Source organism: Anolis sagrei, chromosome 1 (genome assembly GCF_037176765.1).
Source record: "Anolis sagrei isolate rAnoSag1 chromosome 1, rAnoSag1.mat, whole genome shotgun sequence".
In the NCBI taxonomy this organism is placed as follows: domain Eukaryota; kingdom Metazoa; phylum Chordata; class Lepidosauria; order Squamata; family Dactyloidae; genus Anolis; species Anolis sagrei.
Window position 1 is genome coordinate 170,138,495 of NC_090021.1, and position 21,553 is coordinate 170,160,047.

Genomic DNA, 21,553 nt, shown 5'->3' on the forward strand with positions numbered 1-21,553 from the left:
CCTCATAGAGCACATGGAGCACACAGGCCACACTTTGCCCCCTTTTCCTTTCTCAATATCTATTATTTACTTTTTTATTTATTTAGGGCTTTTATATCTCATTCTATCTCAAGGTCTCAGGATGGCTTACAAATCTATGGTTTCATCTCCTTTTGAACTCCATCACAGTGGCATATCATGTTGTGTTGGGATACCCCAGACAATAACTTCTGAAAAAGTGACAGGTCAGCAGTTTGACAGTGGGTTCATCTCATGCTCTTAAAATCTCTCCATAGGCTCAGAACTGTCTCACGAAGTTATACAAGCTGGATAGAATGCAGTTCCGACAAACCATGAGAGACTATGTAAATAAGGACTCACTCAACAATGTGGTTGATTTCTTACATGCCTTACTAGGATTCTGCATGGAGCCCGTTACAGACAGTAAGTTTACCCTATCATTATAAGTGTCCCACCTTTTACTTTGAGAAAAGGCCTCACAGCCAAGCAAGAGAAATTTGGGCTGAAACCAGCATCATTATTTACAGTAATTCCCAAACAAGGCTGACAAGACAATTTACTCTTTTTCAGACAAAGCTGGGTTTGGAAATAATTTCACCACAATGGATAACAAGTCCACAGCCCAAAGTGTGGAAGGTATTATTGTCAGTGCAATGTTCAAATCCCTGATCACCCGCTGTGCCTCTACTACACATGAGCTCCATAGTCCTGAGAATCTGGTACGGACAACCTTTACATTTATTAACTTCAGTGTTATGTATCTCTTGTAATACTGGCATGACTCATGCTATTGTGTCTTACAGTTTTAACATAAGATAGCATTACATGTGTTAATAGTTACGCATTTGTAAAGCAAATAAACATGTTATGTGTTGCTTGAAGAACATAATGCACCATATTGATACAGTTTTCAAATTCTTAGTTGATGACCTCTGCAACTTTCCTTAGTGGAAAACTTTGTGGGCATATGCCTTCAGCAATCTACTTCACAGTTCAAAATATCTTCCAAGAGCAAAATTATCTCAACATATCTTAATTCCTATCCAATCATTGAATTGACCTGAAAGAGTCCTTTCCTTGTTGTATGAGTGATTGAGCCTCTTGGAAAATCTCATTCAAAGCAATCTGAGATAAATTCTGACAACTACTCATTTCTTGATTAAATTGACTCTCTTTTTGTGAGAGTCTGAGTGGTTGTCTGCTCCGGAGCTGTGCTGGATATCCCTTTCCCCTTGTGCCACATCTACTCACACTACACTGACATTGTATTGATGGTCACACATTTCCCCTGCCCACATTCAGACTGGGGCTGCTTTTTTCTCCTTCTCTTTGGGATTGCCATCTGCTCCCTGACTTATCCCAGCTATGAATGAGATCAGCACTAAATGAGCCCAGCCATGAATACTTCAAAGAGAAGGCAGTGGTGGTGTTTCAGTAGTAGTAGTAGCAGTAGTGGTAGTAGCAATAACAACAATAATAATCTTTATTTATACCCCGCCACCATCTCCCCAAAGGGGACTCAGAGTGACAGTACAGCAACATAAAATATAAACAGCAAAATAACATCACAATAAAATAAATAAACCAGTCAAGTATAATAAACAGTACAAAATAACATAATGGAAAATCAGACACAGTGGGCGGGCAAAATGCATGACATAAAATGATAAAACTTTGGATGAGATAGCAATGAAAAAGGTATATTTGTGGGGAGGAGCTCGTAGGGGACTGAACAGTGGAATTAGACTTTCAATAAGGTGGAGGAAAGTGCAATATGAGGAAAACAGTGTAGGTGAAACAACAGGTCACTTTCAAAGGCACATCGGAAAAGCCAAGTTTTTAGATCTTTCTTGAAGGCTGCTAGGGTGGGGGCTTGCCTAATCTCACCAGATAGCGAGTTCCATAGCCGGGGGGGGGGGGCAATCAGAGAAGGCTCTCTCCCTCATTCCCACAAGCCATGCCTGTGATAGAGGAAGGGGTGAAAGGAGGTCCTTCCCCAAGGATCGAAGGGAACGTGCAGGTTTGTGGTAGGAGATGCGGTCACGAAGGTAGGTGGGTCTCAAACCATTTAGGGCTTTATAGGGGATAACCTGCACCTTGAATTGGGACCGGAAAATGAATGGCAACCAATGGAGCTCCTTAAACAGGGAGCTTGACCGCTCCCTGTAATTCGCTCTAGTTTGTAGTCTGGCTGCCGAACATTGGACTAATTGGAGTTTCCGGGTTGTCTTCAAGGGAAGCCCCACATAGAGTGCATTGCAGTAATCCAGTCTAGAGGTAACTAAGGTGTGGACCATCATGGTCAAATCAGACCTCATGAGGTATGGTAGCCCCAAAGATGCCATCATGACACCATCCCAATCCAGATGGACACAATAAAAAAATCCTGTAAAGCAAGAAATGAGTTTTTTTTTCAGAAATGCATTGAAGTCTTTTAAAGTCTTAAAATTAACATTCACTTTCAAAATAGTCATATGATATGTGATACCACAGCAGCAGGTTTGAGATAGTTATCAATTTGTTTTCTGGTGTAGACAGCCTCTGTGTTCTGGCAATGACAGTAATCTTAATATCAGTGTAGTAACACTTTAGATGTATACCACCTAAACATCAGTCAGATGTCCTTGCGAATGTGTGGTCATATGTTAACAGTTGTCCAGTGGCATAGGGAAAATGTGTATTATTGTTTTGAAAGATAATTTTATTTTAGCTTGAAAGTTTAAACTGGAAAGAGAATATACAGCAGGGGAGCAAATTAGTTGCTTGTACAATTCTCATAGCTGTTATGGTGGAAGATGACTCATTCCTGCATGCTTCGATTTCCTTTCTCTGCTTCTGAAGTATATAAACCTTGGCAATCCTATTTCGCATTGGCTTCAGGCCGGGCAGAATTTGTTGATTAAAAGGCCCAATTATACCACTGGCTGTGAAGGGATGCCGGATCTTTTGAGTAAAAGGATTGTGATGCTTGTCTGCCCCACCGATTAACATCCATATTCAATATCAAATGATACCTTGGTGATGCCTGGAATTTCAAGCAATTTCAATTCAGAATGTGTGGTGGTTTAGTTTACAATGGCACAACCACATAAATAGACAGATGGTGACATTAATTTTGGTGAAATACTAGGGCCAGAATCCTAACCATTGTAATTCTTCCAAGCTGTGGGTCATCCTGGCTCTTCTCAGTGTAGCACCCTCAATATCAGGAAACAGGCCCATGAGGAAATTATGTTTTCGAAAGCCAATTGAGTCTTAATTTGAAGCCAAACCAATATCCCCAAATACTTTGCATTGTAGGAAGAATAGCTTACAGCACATATTGTTCCGAAAATATCCACTCTTCCTCCTCCCAACTTCTGTGAAGCTGAGATCAAGGAGAACAAGGGCAGTTGAAGGAGCAAGGATGTCCTTAACATCCTTCCTAATAAAAAAAAGTCCTGGCCAATTGACTTTATTTGCCTTTGTTATTAAGCAGCAGCAACAACAACAATATATTCATATCTCAAATTATCTTGCTTTCATTTCTTCTTTCACAAAATTCTACATTCTTTAGGGACTGTACTGTGACATCCGACAACTTGTGCAATTTATCAAGGAGGCTCATGGGAATGTCTTTAGACGAGTCGCTCTTAGTGCCCTTTTGGACAGTGCTGAGAAATTGGCACCAGGGAGAAAAGCAGAAGAAACTACTGAGCATGAACCCAAACCACCTGGCAGCAAAAGGTTTGTATCTGAAGTGAGAAAAGCTAAATACGGGGAATGATTTCTCATAGGTTGAAGGTTTGGGAATCACTGTCTCTTGTGTGGTTTTCATAGAGATTATCTCATTGGAAGCAAGAGATTCATCTTCTCAGCAAGTGGCCCATGAACATTTTTGAGCAAAAAAAAAATCACTTGAGACCGTGTTCAGCCTTTATATCTATCTTCATCCTGTTGACACTAGGAATGCTTCAGCATCTTCTGTGCTTCTTTGACTGGGATCAGTGGGATTATATCAACTGTACTATCATCACACCTAAATGTGGAGTGTTTTAAGTGTGGGTCTGTGCACATTCCAGATCTGTATATATTTTATTTATTTATTTATTTTTATTTACAGTATTTATATTCCGCCTTTCTCACCCTGCAGGGGACTCAGGGCAGATTACAATGGCAAACATTCAATGCCATAGGTATGCAACATATATAGGCAGACACACAGGGGTATTTAACGTTCCAGCTTTTTCATGAGGGTATTCTGGCCACCAGCTGGCTTCAAACTCATGACCTTTTGGTCAGTAGTGATCTTAATGCGGCTGACTCCTAGCCAGCTGCACCACAGTCCCATGGTGCAGTTGTATTTATCCATTATTTCTAATTTGAAAATTATATCCTGATCCTTATCATGTTTCAGAAATAATCCTGTGTATACTTGAAATCTCATTTCAGTTAAGGGAATTTACTTCTGAGCATATATTTTTGTGATTCTTGTAAACTGGTTATTCAATTTTTTTTAAGTATCCCCTCTTTTTCTTTGTTGTGATAAATTTGTCATAGGTAGATTGCTAGAATGTGAACATTGATCTCTCTCTCGTGCTTGTTTTCTCTTTGTGATAAAAATAATGAAATTGAGTATCCAAGAAAGTATAGAAACTGAAAAATGCCAAACCTATTCCTCTAACTGGTTGTTTTATTTATGTAGATCCGAAGTGGGTAGTGTTGTTATTGATAAAGGACAGCCTTCTGCTCCTGATGAATGCCGTAGTTATCTCTCAAGCCGTCCATTACAGACTCCTGAGCAGTAAGTAAACATTGCAAAATTTCTGACATCTATCCAAACTTTCCAGGAAACCTGGTGATCAGTCTGGACGTGACCTTCATGGATATAACTCATGAATATATTCCATGAATCTTACCTAAATTAGCGTAGACCGTGCTGATGCTTCATATCTTACTGATGTTCTGATGGTGAGTTTGTTTCTGGTACCATTTATACTCATGTATAAGTCAACGGTTTTTGGCTCTTAGCCTGATTTTTGACATGAGTATATAGGGTATCACGTGGAGATTATCTAGAGCAAGGGTTCTCAAACGTTTTCAACCACTGAACCCTTTTTGAAGCAAAAGTTTCTTGTGAAGCCCCAATAAATGTTTATATCTTATATCATGCAGGAAAAGCACGATCAAAGCACCCCCAACAGATGGCCACCCAGCCTTTGTAATAATAATAATAATAATAATAATAATAATAATAATAATAATAGAAATCCCAGGGGGCATCCAGTTCAATGCCTTTCTGCCATGCAGGAAAAGCACAATCAATGCACTCCTTGAGTGGTGGGAGGGAAATAGTGTTTTGGAAGCAAAGAAGGTGAAGGGGAAAGGCTTTTGAGGTGAGGAAGAGAGGGGAGAAGCAGGAAAGCGTAGAGAAAGCTTGGAGGGAAGGGGAAGGAGGGAACCATGGACCCCCTCAGTATGCTTCATGGGGCCCCTAGGGTTCCTCAGAACACACTTTGAGGACCCCTGATCTTGGGTAATAATTATGGTAGGGATTGTCCTCACTCCCACTATTTTGTACCTGACTTGATTGATGGACTTTGGGAATATAGGTAAATCAAAGTGGGCCCTATAAACCTGTGGTCTGCTCTTTTAACCATTACATCTGGCCCTGCCACGGGTTTTTAAATGCGTTGTGATATTTTTGTTATTGTTTTGCTTTGCTATGAGTTATTTACTGTTGTATTGTTGCTGTTGTGTTTTTGTCTTTGATGTATTTGGGCTCGGCCTCTTGTAAGCCGCACTGAGTCCTGCGGGAGATGGTAGCGGGGTATAAATAAAGGTTTATTATTATTATTATTCTCTTGCCACATGCCATGTATTATTCTAAGCAGAATAAGCAATAATAATAAGAAGAAGAAGAAGAAGAAGAAGAAGAAGAAGAAGAAGAAGAAGAAGAAGAACAACAACAACAACAACAACAATATAAAACTTTATTTGTATACAGCCCAAAGGGACTCAGAGTGGTTTCCAACATGTAAGGCAAACATTCAATTTGCAGAAAGAAATCATATAGACAATTACATCAAGATTTGACAGTATAACACAATCTAATTAAACTTAACAGACAAAATAACAATAGAAAGTACTAGCTTAATCTCTATAGAAAACTCCACCTGCAATATAAATGAAATATATTAGCCTGCTTTATAGAGTTTGCTGTATGGTTTTTTGCGATGACATAGTTAATATTTTTGAATATCCATAATGCTAAATATTTTTACTTTTACTACAATGGAACAATGTTGTCCCACATGGTTCACATTTGAAATTGGCCAATCAAATGTGAACCAAAACAAACAAACAACAACATCAGCTGATTATGTGATTCCCTAATTGCCCAAAAGCAGGAAAAGTTGGAAAAGTAAAGCAGTGCTGTGGTTTCTTCATTCCTGGATATGTTCAAGTAAGCAACTATACAATCTGTACCACAGTGATGAACAAATGCAAGGGGCAGGCCTAGGCCGCAAAGATTTCTGGCGGAAGATGTTCAAATCACAGAGTGCAGCAAGTGATACCAGCAGCCAGTCGGAACCAGATACCTCAGAATGCACAACAGCACACTCCGGGACAACAACCGAGAGGCGCTCCCGTTCCCGTTCCAGGCGGATCTCTCTCCGAAAAAAGCTTAAACTTCCTCTAGGTAAAAGTATGTTGCTTTTTTATATTATCAAATAACTTTTCCACCTCCATTTCTTTGATATAATAATATATTTAAATGCAAATCAATAAATGTATAATAGTCTTCCCCTGTGTTCATTACCATACCTTTAGATTCTGTTTTCCCTTTTACATGTAAAAGTGTAAATCACAGGATGTTGAGTTTGTGTATCTCTTTTTCCTTTTCGTTCTCTATACAGGGAATTGGCTGAAACGCTCATCCCTTTCTGGTCTGGCAGATGGTGTAGAAGATCTCCTTGATATCAGCTCTGTAGACCGTCTCTCTTTTATCAGGCAGAGTTCCAAGGTAAATACATTATTTCAGATCAGCCAAGAGATGAGAACATATGTATGGGTCTTAAATATATTCACGTTTCACTCCTGTAACAATAAAAACATCTAGTTCAGCTAGATTTCCAGGGGTCTAAAATGCTTGAACAAAAGACAGTATGAAAATGCAGGAAAAAACATAGCCTTACTGCTGATGGCCTAAGTGGTGTGAGATGTGTTACAATTGAAATTGTTCCATGAGAAGTAATAAATCTCTTAGATGTAGCTATTTGGGCTTTGTTTCATTTCACTGCTGTCTTGAACAGTTCATTAGAGGTCTTAAAAAGAAAGGGGGTGGGGAGAAGCCTAAGAAAATTAAGCTATCTTCATGAAACAGTCTGGATCTACCTAGTGAAAATACTTAAAAAAAGCTGCATAGGGTCACTGTCAGTTACCCCTAGTTAGCTTTTTTGTACATTGTTAGGACCTTATCACATAAGGATATAATCTGTTTATATCAGAATGCACGTCATATTTTTAAAGGACTGGGCACATACTATATTGAGATGGGATGCATACTCATCATATCAGATTCTTATGATTCTTATTATTTGAAAATACTGTGCTTTGATTCATCACACCACAGAAGGCTGGCTCCTCCCAATCCATTCAAAACAACCCCTACATTACTCTATGGCCTTTTAAAAAGTGCATACAAATTTTCCTCTCACACACAAAAACAGCGCTTCAGCAACAGAAGAATCCGTAGTATTTCAAAAAACATGATTAGAATTCTGTCTTCACATAATCCATTTCTGTGATGCTTTGCAGAAGGATTCTGACAGAATACTGATGGGATGGGGCAAACATCATGTGATGGGACCTGTTCAAAATCACTCTTGCACTCCAGGACAGGAAAAGCCCTCTGACTTTAAACACCACACTGTTGGATGGAAAACAATCCTTTTATTGAAGATAATTAAAAAAACAATAAAGCAAAAAAAAAAACACTTTAAAGAAATAGGTAAATCCAATTAGGTAAGAAGATAAGCAGGAGCAAAGTAAAAGGGTAAAAGTCCAGTAAAACTTCCCAAATAAAATGCAAGAAATCAGAAAACAGAAATCCAACCATGAATATAAAAGAATAGATCAAAACCATGAAACCAAGGGACTTAAAAAGTGAATTTTCCAAGCAAAGTTTCCGTGAACAAGGACGAGATCTTGACTTGATTCCGAACGATGCTTCATCTGACTACATATCCTGTACTTGGGACTTTTATCTCCTCGTTAGCTATGTCTCTAGCACTCAGAAATTAGTTTCGCTTTAGCTGAGAATTTCTTATCTTTTTCTCTCGGAGCCTGGAAGACCACCGAAGCCACTGTTCGGCTTTCCTGTTTTGACTGATCTCCTCCCATCTATCTATTTGCTCCTTCATTTCTGCAGCTGGGCCAGGTGCCGAACTGTTTTCATGTTCCCTATCATGGGAACTCTCTGGTAACAATTCAGAAAGCACATAATCATGCCCACACCCCTTAGGGACATTCTCATGGGAAACTACACTTTGAACAGGTATCTCCTGGTCATTCTCTGCATCAATATCACTGGCCAAACCATTGCCATCTTGAAACTCATCTTGCCACTCATTGACATCACTCCCCACATTCAAAGCACCCTGATTCTGAAACACAATCACAGGCTGATCTCCAACAATCATTCTCGAACAGTCTCAGAAATGAAACATTTCATAATGTGATAAGGACCCTAGTCTCTATCTCCTTGATGGCAAATTTATCCTAAGAATCATCGTGAAGAAGACTTTCTTCTAAGCTGAGATGCAAACAAAGTTAAACAGCAGACCCCCAATGCAATTTCTCTTTCATAGAATTTTTGAATGTTTAGAATTATTTGTAAAAATGGATGTCTTCAGGGATGAGTAACAAAATCTCTTTGATTTAGGTGAAGTTCACTAGTGCAGTGAAGCTGTCAGAAGGGGGCCCAGGAAGTGGCCTGGAGAATGGGCGCGATGAAGAGGAGAATTTCTTCAAGCGTCTTGGTAAATGGCGCACCTGTCGAAGACATCCATCCAAGCTTCATCACATAGAAGAAAAAGATGGTTAGAAATCAGGGTTCTGTTTCTTCAGTCCTTTGAATTTTCCCCTTCTCCACCGGTTATATTTATTTCTCTATTTTGTTTACCCTCTTTCTTTAATTTAGCCTTTATCTCTTCAGTTCTTTTTTTCACACACTCTGTTCACTTGAAGTAATTTCTTTCCCCCTTTCCCCTTTTGTCACTTTGATTTCAGCAGATTTAAAGCCAAGAAGGAAAAGCAAATATGGACTAATAAATTAAATTTAAATATACATTTGGATTTCCTAAAATTGACCACTTGGGGAAAAAATGAAAATGATTTGAACGAAGATCTCTGGTTTCAAATGCATTATGTTAAGTTTTAATTTCACTCTGTGGATATGACCACCAATTCTTATTCCCCATTTCTTGATCATCTACCATTTTCTGTAAAGTTCAGCACTGATGAAATGGAAAACCCTGCACAAAATGTATTTTAATTATCTCTTTTCTTCTGTGTTTGCTTGTCGTGTATTTTCATGCCATTTCTTAGAGATGTTGTCCTGCATTCTCAACAAAATTAATACTATTCTATTATCTGAGACTTTTTCATTTTTAATACAGAAGCATCTGGAATGTATATATATTATATAATATATACATACTATAATATTCTTTCAAGAACTTCAGAAGCACCCAGTTGCAGATGTAAGCTCCCTGTTTCCAAGGAAACAACCTTGCATCTTGACATTCTCCTATTTTCGTACAGAAAAAGGAACGCAGCATCCCATCTCAATGAATTTTATATCCTTTCTATTTTTTTTCATGGTTCTGTATATGATCTGACATTGCATACTACATTGTCGAAGATGGAAGTAACGTCACTGCATTACCCATTGCTTCATCATCCAGTACATTTCTATACATGGAGGGGTAATGCACCAAATATAGCTTTCAGAAGGTGTTTTAACAGTTGCAATCTCTCTGATTTCAATGTGCCAAGTCAGTATTTGACCACCATCACCATCACCCCACCATTTTGTACAATTCCCAATGTACTTATAAACAGCTAATTGGGAAGTTCCTCCCATGTTAAGGTATTTTTAAATTAATTGTACAGAAATTAGTATTGTTTATGTGCCTTGTGGCTGCATGTAGGTCTATGATTCAGCTTCCTTTGTAAGATGCATGCATGAACATAGGGCATGGTGTGATGAGCACTGGTTAGATAGTTCTATTATTTTTCTATGTACTCTTGACTATCTGGGAGTATACCTTATATAACCTTTTGGCCTTTCTTTCCTCTACTGCACCATAGTTCATATAAATCAGCATAGCACTCAAGAATGCAGCCAGTAAAGTGGGAGGACAGGTTTAATGAAGAGCCACCATTTCATTTGTCAATGAAGTAATGTGGTGGTTATATTATTGTTCTGCACTGTGTTTTGTTTTTTGATCATTCAATGTTACTGAACATGTGGATGCTGGGGTAAGTAGGTATGTAAATAGATAGACCGACAGATGGATAGAGAGAGGTGATTTGTGTTCCAGATGCCATTTTAAGATTGGCCATCCTTTGATGGAATCCATAGCTTACTTACTGTATAGGCCATCTTAGATGTCAAAAAACAAAAATGTCTGTAAACTTGCAATAGTTTGAAGAAATTACTAAAATATCATTGAAAAAATGCATGATGTGGTAGGTTATTTCCTAATTGTAACAGCCAATAAGATATTTATTTATTTACTTCATTTACTTTATTTACTTTCTCACCCTCTCGGGCGACTCATCCCCGTTTTCAACATATTCACAGCAAAATTCAATGCCTCACAAAGTTCTATGCCTTCGTGGATGTATACAGGTTTTTAATTAATTAGATGTGCATGCCATGCAACAGTCAAGAAACCTATGATAACAACAACAACAACAACAACAACAACAACAACACACCTTATTTATATTCTGCCGTTTTCCCCCAGGGGACTCAGAGCAGATTACAGTATTTACAGCAGACATAGGCAAACATTCAATGCCTTACAGTCACATACAATGAGACACACAAACACAGACAAGGCAAAAGCTTTTCCTTTTTCATTTCCGGCTTCTGGAGGTGGTGCTCAGCTCTGGCTCTGGGGAAGGTGTTCTTCTCCATTTTCAAGCTGAAGAGCCTGTGTTGTTACCTCCTGCTTGTGTGGCTGGCAAGACTGCTTGGAGTGTCTTTTCCCCGCTAAAGCAGTACCTATTTATCTACTCACATTTGCATGTTTTCAAACTGATGGGTTGACAGAAGCTAGGGCTAACAGCCCATGTCCCATGGATTCGAACTGCAGACCTCTAGATCAGCAGTTCAGCAAGACAAGGATTTAACCCATAGCCTACATTAAGTTTGCAATCACTCTACTATCCATACAACCCTTTTAGAGATGGTGCTGCAAACTATAGTATGACCCCGTATCCATACACCATTTCACTTAACCACAGTTTCACATATCATGTTATCACACCAGGGCTTTAAAGGGGGCAGCTCAGGACTTAATTCAATGCATGTTTATAGGTTCATGAATATTCATGAACCTAATTCAATGCATGTTAATAGGTTCATGAATACTCATCAACCTGTAAACATGCATTTCATTATAACCTGGAATACCCTGTGTGGATCCGAGAACAATTTCCATTTGGGCCATTGAGATAATGGTAGTTTCAGTCCAGATATCTGGAGGGCTTCAGGTTCAATGACGAGCAGTCTTATGTCTCCAGCCCCTCATATATAACACCATTGACAAGTAATCCAGGGCCCTTCCACACAGCCCTATAACCCAGAATATCAAGGCAGAAAATCCCACAAGATCTGCTTTGAACTGGGTTATCTGAGTCCACACTGCCATATATTCCAATTCAAAGCAGAAAATGTGGGATTTTATTCAGCTGTGTGGAAGGGGCCACACTTTAAATGAAGAATGATTGCTTCTTTGATCAAGCAAACAAATGTTTCTAACACTGTTACATATAGCACATAGACAAAAATACTTCCATTCTTCACTATAGATGATTGTGCCCCCTGAAAATATAGCCTTTTGTTCTGCATAAACATTCCCATTACAGTGTGCCAGTCACCCACACAACTGGCATTTATCTTTATATCCACCAAATGATGACCATCTCAGATTAGTCATCTTGACCTCTAGCTTACTTGTAATTTATTGGATTCAATGGGACTTAGTCATGACTAACTTTAGAGGTCTGGCTCTGGGCATTGAAACTATCCTCCACATTTTGAAAATCATTGTTAGTTTGCAGGAACGATGTTGTCTTTCTTTCAATCATATTTTCTTCCGACTAATTCTCTAAAGATGCAACCATCTCAAATAGTGAAGTAACGAACGCTCGAAACCTCTCAGGTCTATAACTCAAACAGCAAGAGTGCGGAACCTGAGAACACTTGCTTTCCTGTAGCAAGTCGATATACATTTATTCTCTTGTCTGTTTTCCCCATTGTGAACCAAGGCCCCATCTACACTACCAGTTTCTGAATCCAGATTATCTGCTTTGAACTGTATTATATGGCAGTGTGGACTCATAGAATCCAGTTCAAAGCAGATAATCTGGATTCAGCAACTGGATTATGTGGCAGTGTAGATCCAGCCTGAGCAGAAACAATACATCAGATGGTTCACACTGATATTGCTTTAGTCATGGATACTCCATAGGCACCTCTCTTCTCTTAAATTAGGTTTAGCTGTGATATATAGACGAAGTAGGAAAATCATGTGTATCATGATTTTCTGTGAGCCCATTATATGTTTAATCTTTTGTTGGAGGTCTCTTTCTCCCCTCTCTCTCCCACAACCCCCTTTTGTATTCTCATTTAAGGTTGCCAAACTTACGATGATCAGATGGCTCCCAACCAAGAGGGAAGCAAATCCAAGAACGTTGTGAACCTGGGTGCGATACGGCAAGGCATGAAACGTTTTCAATTTCTCTTAAACTGCTGCGAACCGGGAACAATCCCTGATGCCTCTATCTTGGCAGCTGCCCTTGACCTTGTAAGTCACTCCTGAACACGTTTTCCAACTAACAATTAAATAATCTAAAAAAAATGTAATGCTTAGTGTAGCCTGACTAACGTAAGGATGCAGGAGATAAAATGTGATGGAATGGCTAAGCACAATTGTTAACAAGCAAGGCTTTTTCTTCTCTGGTCTGTAAATATATGGAGAGAATGTTTGATTTACTAGACTTATGCTGCATCTAATGAAAACAGCTCTTTTATTATTCAGATTTCTTTAAGGCTCCATATGTCACAGCTTTTTATTAAGCCTTTGTAAATGTCTTATAAATGTAAGACTGGTGTATATGTCTCTGACTTCTATAATTCCTTGGGGAAGTTGAGATGCTGTTATGAATGATTAAAGCAAACCATAGCTATGAGTCTCTGGTTATTCACTGGAGGCAAAGGAGCCTTCAAAGTTTTCTAGTTTATGATTTATTTATAGGATGGTGATTTGTAGATCCAAGGCCTAGAAGATCCAAGCCTAGCATAGATTTTGATCCAATCTGTGCTGTTGCTTCAGCTGCTTTATATTTTGTGTTTTCCTCTCATCTCATGCACCACTGAAATACTCCTTGCCTGCTGTTGATTTTGTAATGTGATTGCTGTTCAAAGCAATATTTTTGTATATTAACTCTTTTTGTGTTGCATGGCATATATTTATGGTTATTTCTACATCTGCACATATGTTTACAATTCACCAGCAATCCTATGCCAGTTCAACTCCATATGGACACTTTTGAAATCTTTTTAAAATTCATTTTATTAGCCAGAAGCTATTTTAACTGCCCTTGAGAATGTATAAAGATGCTCAAACTATCCCCTTTATGCCTCTTGTTCTTCTTTAGTCTCCCATTGTAATAGTAAGTATGTTTACATACCTCTTCCAACACGTTGCAATAATTAAAAATGGTCACACTCAACAACTGAATGGTAAGCCAACATTTGTGAAAATCGCTTCATGCAGTGACTGAATCAATGTAGAATTTGAATTTAGGCTTGAAAGCTTACTTTTTTGAACAATAATTTTTTCTGAGGAGTTGTAGGTTTTTTTCAGGCTATATGTCCATATTCTAGAGGCATTCTCTCCTGATGTTTCATCTGCATCTATGGCAAGCATCTTCAGAGATTGTGAGGTCTGAGACCTCACTACCTCTGAGGATGCTTGTCATAGATGCAAGCGAAAAGTCAGGAGAGAATGCCTCTAGAACATGGCCATATAGCCCGGAAAAACCTACAACAACCTAGTGATTCCAGCCATGAAAGCCTTCGACAATATTTTTTCTAATCATACAATTTCAGTACTTTAAAATTCATTAAATCATTTAAAGAGAAACACACACACATATCTCTAGAATCCTTTTTTAAAAGAGAGGAATGATCTCAACACTTCTCTGCTGATGTTTATTTTTAACACAATACCTCAATTTCAAAGAAACACCTCTTATTTTCTGTAAGAAAGACCGTTACATTAAGAAGTCCTGAAAAATCGGTAGAATTGTTTGTGTGCACTGTCGATCCCGATTGCCTTTTGTACCCGCGGCCAAGATTTACTGATATAAACTGTGATCTATCAATACGGCCAAATGGCCATACAGTCCAGAAACCACTCCACACTCCAGTGATTCTGGTCATGAAAGCTGTTGATTTTGCTGATGCAGGTATATGCTTATGTAAAGTACAGAGCCCTTTTCCAAGAAAATGTCTTGAATATTATACGGCTGATTTACTTCTTTTAACACATAGTTTCTGATTTTCATTTATATGGCATACACAAAAATGATGCATGTCCGGGGCACCACATTTCTATCTACTCTGGAGATTAATTTTTATCTACCCTGATACCCCAAAATCCTTTCACTCTTCCTGAAATAACAATATACCTAAATATCAGATACATGCCTTATTCTTTTAGATTCTCTTGCCCTGTATACAGAAAATGCAAGCATAAACAAAGGTGTTATGGGATTTGTAATTTTCAAAGGAATACATTGGATATGGAAATATATACAGTAGGCTTGTGCACAGATTTGTTTTGGCAGGTTCCCTTCGGCTAATCCAGCTAGTCCGACTTGTTCGGTTGGCCATAATGGCAAGGGCTCAGCCTCTATGTTTTTTCCAGACACAACTGAACGGTGGGTGTTGAAAACCAGCTGTGCTCGGTTACAAGTGGAATGTGAGAGGGGGGCAGCCGGTAGAACAGTGTTTCTCAACCTGGGGGTTGGGACCCCTGGGGGGTCATGAGGGGGTGTCAGAGGGGTCACCAAAGACCATCAGAAAACACAGTATTTTCTGTTGGTCATGAGGATTCTGTGTGGGAAGTTTGGCCCAATTCTATCGTTGGTGGCGTTCAGAATGCTCTTTGGTTGTAGGTGAACCATAAATTCCAGCAACCACAACTCCCAAATGTCAATGTCTATTTTCCCCAAACTCCACCAGTGTTCACATTTGGGCATATTGAGTATTTGTGTCAAGTTTGGTCCAGATTCATCATTGTATGAGTCCACAGTGCTCTCTGGATGTAGATGAACCACAGCTCCAAAACTCAAAGTCAATGCTAACCAAACCTTTCCAGTATTTTCTGTTAGTCATGGGAACTCTTTGTGCCAAGTTTGGTTCAGTTTTATCGTTGATGGAGTTCAGAATGCTCTTTGATTGTAGGTGAACTATAAATCCCAGCAACTACAACTCCCAAATAACAATATTAATCCCCCCAACCCTATCAGTATTAAAATTTGGGCGTATCTGGTGTTTGTGTCAAATTTGTTCCAGTGAATGAAAATACATCCTGCATATCAGATATTTAAATTACAGTTTATAACAGAGATAAAATTACAGTTGTGAAATAGTAACTAAAATAATTTTATGGTTAGGGATCACTACAACATAAGGAACTGTATTAAGGGGTCACGGCATTAGGAAGGTTGAGAACCACTGTGCTAGAAGGAAAAGTGCAAGGGGGGGAAAGGCACCACTCCAGGTCAAATCAAGATAAAAGAGAGGCTTTTTAAAGGAAGCCCAGGTAGAATAGCTCCAGGTTGATTGCTCTTCCTTCCCCGGGAAGTGGGAAGCCTCCTTAAAATGCTTTGGAAAGCTGCGTACTGCAGGGAGAGAGTGTGGGCACATTTGCAGCACCTGTAGCACTTGTCTCCTCTAGAGTAGAAACAGCTTTAACGAAACATTAAACATTAAACCCAGTCTCCTCTACAGATAAAATGGAAATAATTGCAGAAAGAGTGCTATATTATCTTTGATGCTTTTAATCCATATCTTAATGAAAGTTGCCATCAGTGGGCCGGATAGAAAATGAATCATTCGGCTTTCCAGATCAAAAATGGATTTCTGTCCTCCGGTATTCAGGAGGTTGCCGAAAAATAGATCGAGGCCCCCACCGAAATCCAGGACACTGAAACGGATCATGGTTTATCCAGATTGCACAAGCCTTGTTACCCAGTGAGTTTTGATTCCAAGACCCCCATGGATTCCAAAATCCATGAACGCTTAAATCCCATTAAATGCAATCTCTCTGTCTCATTAAATGCAATGTTGTAGTAAAATGGGATCCCTTATAAAAATTGCCTTTTCAAACTGTGGATGATTGAATCCATTATACAGAATCCATGGATATGGAGAGCCCACTCTATCTATTCCTTGAAACGGAAGTGTACAAGCATATTTTCTGGGCTTGGATTCTTTAAGTTAGTATTTAGAACAGTGTTCCTCAACGCGATGGTCCACTAACCAAGTCCAGCCCATGACTGGCTGGTAGCCTGTGGCATGTTTCCAGGAAAGAAGCACTTGTAACTAATTAGTAGTAATGTGCTTCCAGTTGCTGACAAATTGGGGAGGAAATTACTGCTCCTCTCATCAAATAAAATGAGAAGCAAAAGTGTTAAATCCTATTGGTTCTTTCCTTAGGGCTGCATCTAACTGGCACAATGAAATGTGATAAATCTGGGCTGATCTATTAAGGACTGGACATCTCATGTGGACACAGAAAAACACATTAGCAAAAATATCCTGATGCAAGGCCTACAATTCAACTTCTTTTCTCCCTTCAAGGATACTACTCGTCCTATAATCCTTGGACCTGTCCTGCATTGTAAGGGTTGAGTTGACCATTGGGAATCCTTTTAGGGGTATGTGAGGTAATATGAAGATAAATGGAGGTTCCTTCATTTCTTTATTTTGCCCTATTTAAAATCCTGCAGTGGAAGAAATAAGGAAGCTGTTTTGTACACAGACTTCCAAAGAAAGTGTCCATTTTGTTACGGTTTTGCAGCCATGTTTTGCTTTTGTGTTCTGTTGTCAGTGACAGTGGTAACCTGTGGTTCTTTTCAGCTATGCATCTCCTGGCTGATTCATTTCTCTTCATTTGTGATGTGTTTCTCTGTGGTGTGAATCCATCCTTATCCATTCTGTCACACATCTTCATCTTTCTCTCGCTGCTTCTTCAGATTGCTCTGGGCATAAGGTAAGCGATGGCGGGGTATTTGCATAATGCTCTGACATTCAGTGTGTTAACTCCCTCTGAAGATAACATTTATAAAATTTGCTTTAAATTTAGAATGGGTCAATAGGAATCTGCATCATGAAATCCTCTGGTCTATGATAAGTCTTTAGACGTAAGAGCTCACGGAAATTGATCATGCAATTGAGAGCTCAGAGCTTACGTTACCAGGCAACAAACCTCTTTGGAACAACTCAGGGACAAATTGTATATTGTTTTTTATTTAGAATTGTCCTTGCTTCTTTCCTAATAAAAAAGCAACCATGTTCTTTCCTCTGATCCAGGCTGTGACTGTCAGTAGCTAAGATCTAAGGGAGGGGATATCTCAGCCCATCTCTTTTGGAAAAGCACCTCCCTGCCTCCTTTATGGAATGATTTCCAGTTGTAAGACAGAAAACTTCTGTGAAAAGGCTCTATTTTACAAATGAAAACCACATCTTAAAATTTCTACTTACCCCTGTAGAATAAATCCCAAGAACTGTCCTGAGCGAAAGAAGATTGACAAGACAAAATTGTCATTTCAAGAAATATAGGGTTTGATCAATGCATTGTAGGGCATTTTTATATAATACATTAGGATTTTTAAAATTTGCTTCAAAGGACCACTACCACCAAGGCAGCAAATGCCATTGTGGGATACACAGAATCCCACAATGCAATATGAGGCACTGCCAGAGATCATCTGGAGAGGCCATGGTACAAGTTCTTGTTCAATAACGTCATGATAACCATCTCCCTGTTGCTGGGGCCAGAGTTTGGAATATCCTGTTTTGTAGAGTATTTGCTTGTCTATTTGTTATAGTATTTGTATCCTCACAAGGAGGCTCGACTAGACATCCTCCCATAGTTACTTCCAATTGCATGGTATAATTGTTTTCGTTTTGACTAATCAACTGTTAAGTTCTTCCCTCCATGTTTGATCTCATAGTAGATAATTGCTGCTTTCTGCTGTTTTTTTAAACACATGCATTACTTATGTTTTGTTTTTAAGTTGTATAGAACTCTGTTAACCTTTAATGACATTGCAGTCATGAGCGCCTCCTGCTGATGCAGAAAGATAACATGAAAAAATGTAATAAAGACATCTTGATGCTTAGCTGCTGTGTAAGGATTGAGTTTGGACAAGAGTTACATGCTGGTCTTAAAAGAACACGAGCATCGGTCATCACATATAAATCAACTAACCACAGAAAGAAACAGAAAGGAGATGGCCTCTAGAGCTAGTAAATCCCGCCCTGTCCCTGTCAATATGGTTTATTCATTACATTTCCAATCTCCAAAACTTTGCATCTCCTCCAGAAGATCTCCCTTGCCTTCAGATCATCATGCTTTGTTTTGTTTTTAAATCAGAATACCAGCATATTTAAGAACATGGCCTAAATCCAATTAGTCCCAACAAGAGAAGATCTGTCAAATCAATAGATATTAGGTAAATCACTAATCCTAATCTATTTAGGACTGACAATTTGATTTAGGTCAAAGACCGTGTGCATGTGTGTGCAGAACTTGGAATTATTTACTTATTATCAGTTTATCAATCTACTTGATTTTTCCTAGTAATTTTCTCCAATTCTCTGAATTTCTCAATATAGAAGTTTATAACATACTTTAGTGAATTTGATCATTATAATTTCCTAGAATTCTTGAGGGTGACCTTTCCCATTCCCCCAATTAAAAAATCAGGTGGTTCTCTCCCCCCCTCCCCCCGCCACTCTCTCCCTGAACCCTAAAGAACTAAAAAAAGGTACCCTCTCACCTCTCCTTCAAAAAGCTTCTAAAACCCATTTATATACCCTAGCTTATGGAGAGGAGGAAAATTAACACATCTTTATGCATAACTTTGTCTGCTTGTTGGACACCTATCGTTGCTCATTGGAAGTTGTACACCATCTTCAACATTTTAACGTAGTTTTTAAGAGTTTTAAGAACTTGTCATATTGTATATGTTTGGGCTGTATTATGTCTGTTTATCTAAGTTGTTATTTTATAATTTTTATTGAGTCTGTTTTGATTTATTGGCTTGACTTGTCATTGTTTCTCGGCACTGAATGTTTGCCATTGTGTTTATTTTGTTGGACACCGCCCTGAGTCCCCTCGGGGAGATAGGGTGGGTCATAAATCAAGTATATTATTATTTTACTGACAAAAAAACACAGTATGTCACAGCAAATGAGATCTCTATGCTGGATTTCGTATCACAAAATCACAAGTCGAACACTTCCCAAACATCTAGGACTGTGTGATGTATTTTCAAATGATGCGCGCAGATCCAAGTAAGGTGGCCTTTTGCAGTTGATAGATCATGATTTTGCCTATTATTATTATTATTATTATTATTACCATCTATCCACAATTTTCAGAGTAATTTCTCTTAGTTGTGCTGAAATTGGTTTATAAGTTTCCAGAAGATAGCAGATGCAAATAACAATGCAGTTGTGTGTTTTGCTATGATTTAGGAATAAATATCATGTTAAAATAATGGATTTTTTGAAAAATCAGGGACTTCAGGGAGCTGGTTGGCTTGTCAGATTGGCAGAAGTGAGATTTGGCTGGTGTTTATGGTCCATGGGTCACAGCTTCCTAACTTCTGCTATAAAATAACCAAGGGAAATGAGGAAAGATCATAAAGATGTGCTCCTTTTAGGAGAAAATGTTCAGTGAATATTTGCTACTAGCTGAGCAAATTCAGTACATATAACAGGATTATTTATTTATTGCATTTGTATAATGCCTTCCTCCAAAAGTTAAATAAAAAGACACATTTAACTGTTGTATTGTTTGCTGGGACAAGACTATGACCACAAACCTAAAATTGTGAATAAATTCTTAGCATCTCCTAACTTATTATCCCTTATTAACTGTCAACATAGCATGATCTGTGATCTCTCTCTCAATAACATTGTCTTTCAGCAGTACAGTCAGGTACGAACCAGAAAAAAGTACTTTGGCACAAGGTTGTTTTAGAATTATTTTCCATTGTTCTGAAATCTTGATGAAATTTTAATAACACATTCCAGGAAGCACCGGTGGTAGCAAGAGCAGCCTTGTTCTTGGAGTGTGCTCGCTTTGTCCACCGCTGTAATCGTGGAAATTGGCCAGAATGGATGAAGGGACACCATGTGAACATCACCAAAAAAGGCCTTTCTCGCGGGCGCTCTCCAATAGTGGGAAACAAACGGAACCAGAAGTTACAGTGGAACGCAGCCAAACTCTTCTATCAGTGGGGAGATGTAAGTTTCTGTTCTTACTTTCTTCTAGGTGCACCAACATGACCTGGAACAATGTGGGTTCATGTGCATGAGAGAGTACAGGTTCTATTTGGCTTTACAGATCCAAATATTTTGGCTTCTCTTTTCTTTAAAGTAATGCACAAACACAGATATTTTTGCATTTCACTGATGCTCGTATCCATGTATTATTGTTTGCATTTTTGTATATTTTATCTCCCCTTTGGGAGAGATAACTAATAACTAATATAGAAATATGGAACAATTGGATGATGAGACTGGATTTTGATTTTAACTATGAGACGATATGAGATGTTGTTGCTTATTGATTGTTATAAGTGTTTATCCTTTCAAATGTTTCTTAACTGTTTTTATCATATTTTATGTATTGTATTGTGGTTGTGAACCGCTCTGAGTTGCCCTGAGGGCTGAGAAGAGCGGTTTAAAAACGTAATAAATAAATAAAGTGGGGTATATATAAGTATAATGATAATGATGACAATGATGTTCTGATAGTTTGATATTATAGGTTGCGCATCTTTCATCTAAAATTTTAAAATCAAATACTCCAAAATGCAAAATTGTTCACCTGAGTGGACAATTTTTGCTTTCTGGTGGATTGGTGTATATTGAAACTTTAAGTACATCTGCACTGTTGAATTAATGTAGTTTGAAGAGCAACGTAAGTGCTACTGTAATATTTTTTTCTCCATTTTATCTCCTGTT

The 21,553-nt window shown here is 38.5% G+C and overlaps 1 protein-coding gene across 11 annotated transcripts in view; it reads left to right on the forward strand.

Annotated features, from left to right (window-relative positions):
- Positions 1-21,553, forward strand: part of UNC80 (unc-80 homolog, NALCN channel complex subunit) — a 180,294-nt gene that overhangs the window by 56,326 nt on the left and 102,415 nt on the right. For 5 of the 11 annotated variants that reach the window (XM_067470300.1, XM_067470309.1, XM_067470302.1 and 2 more), the window contains exons 15-23: positions 276-423; positions 571-719; positions 3,557-3,726; positions 4,685-4,783; positions 6,474-6,688; positions 6,900-7,006; positions 8,927-9,083; positions 12,913-13,085; positions 20,618-20,830. In XM_067470300.1, the coding sequence (XP_067326401.1) occupies positions 276-423; positions 571-719; positions 3,557-3,726; positions 4,685-4,783; positions 6,474-6,688; positions 6,900-7,006; positions 8,927-9,083; positions 12,913-13,085; positions 20,618-20,830 (1,431 nt within the window). The remainder of the gene's footprint in view (positions 1-275; positions 424-570; positions 720-3,556; positions 3,727-4,684; positions 4,784-6,473; positions 6,689-6,899; positions 7,007-8,926; positions 9,084-12,912; positions 13,086-20,617; positions 20,831-21,553) is intronic. The other 6 variants (XM_067470312.1, XM_067470318.1, XM_067470320.1 and 3 more) reach the window with 3 other exon arrangements.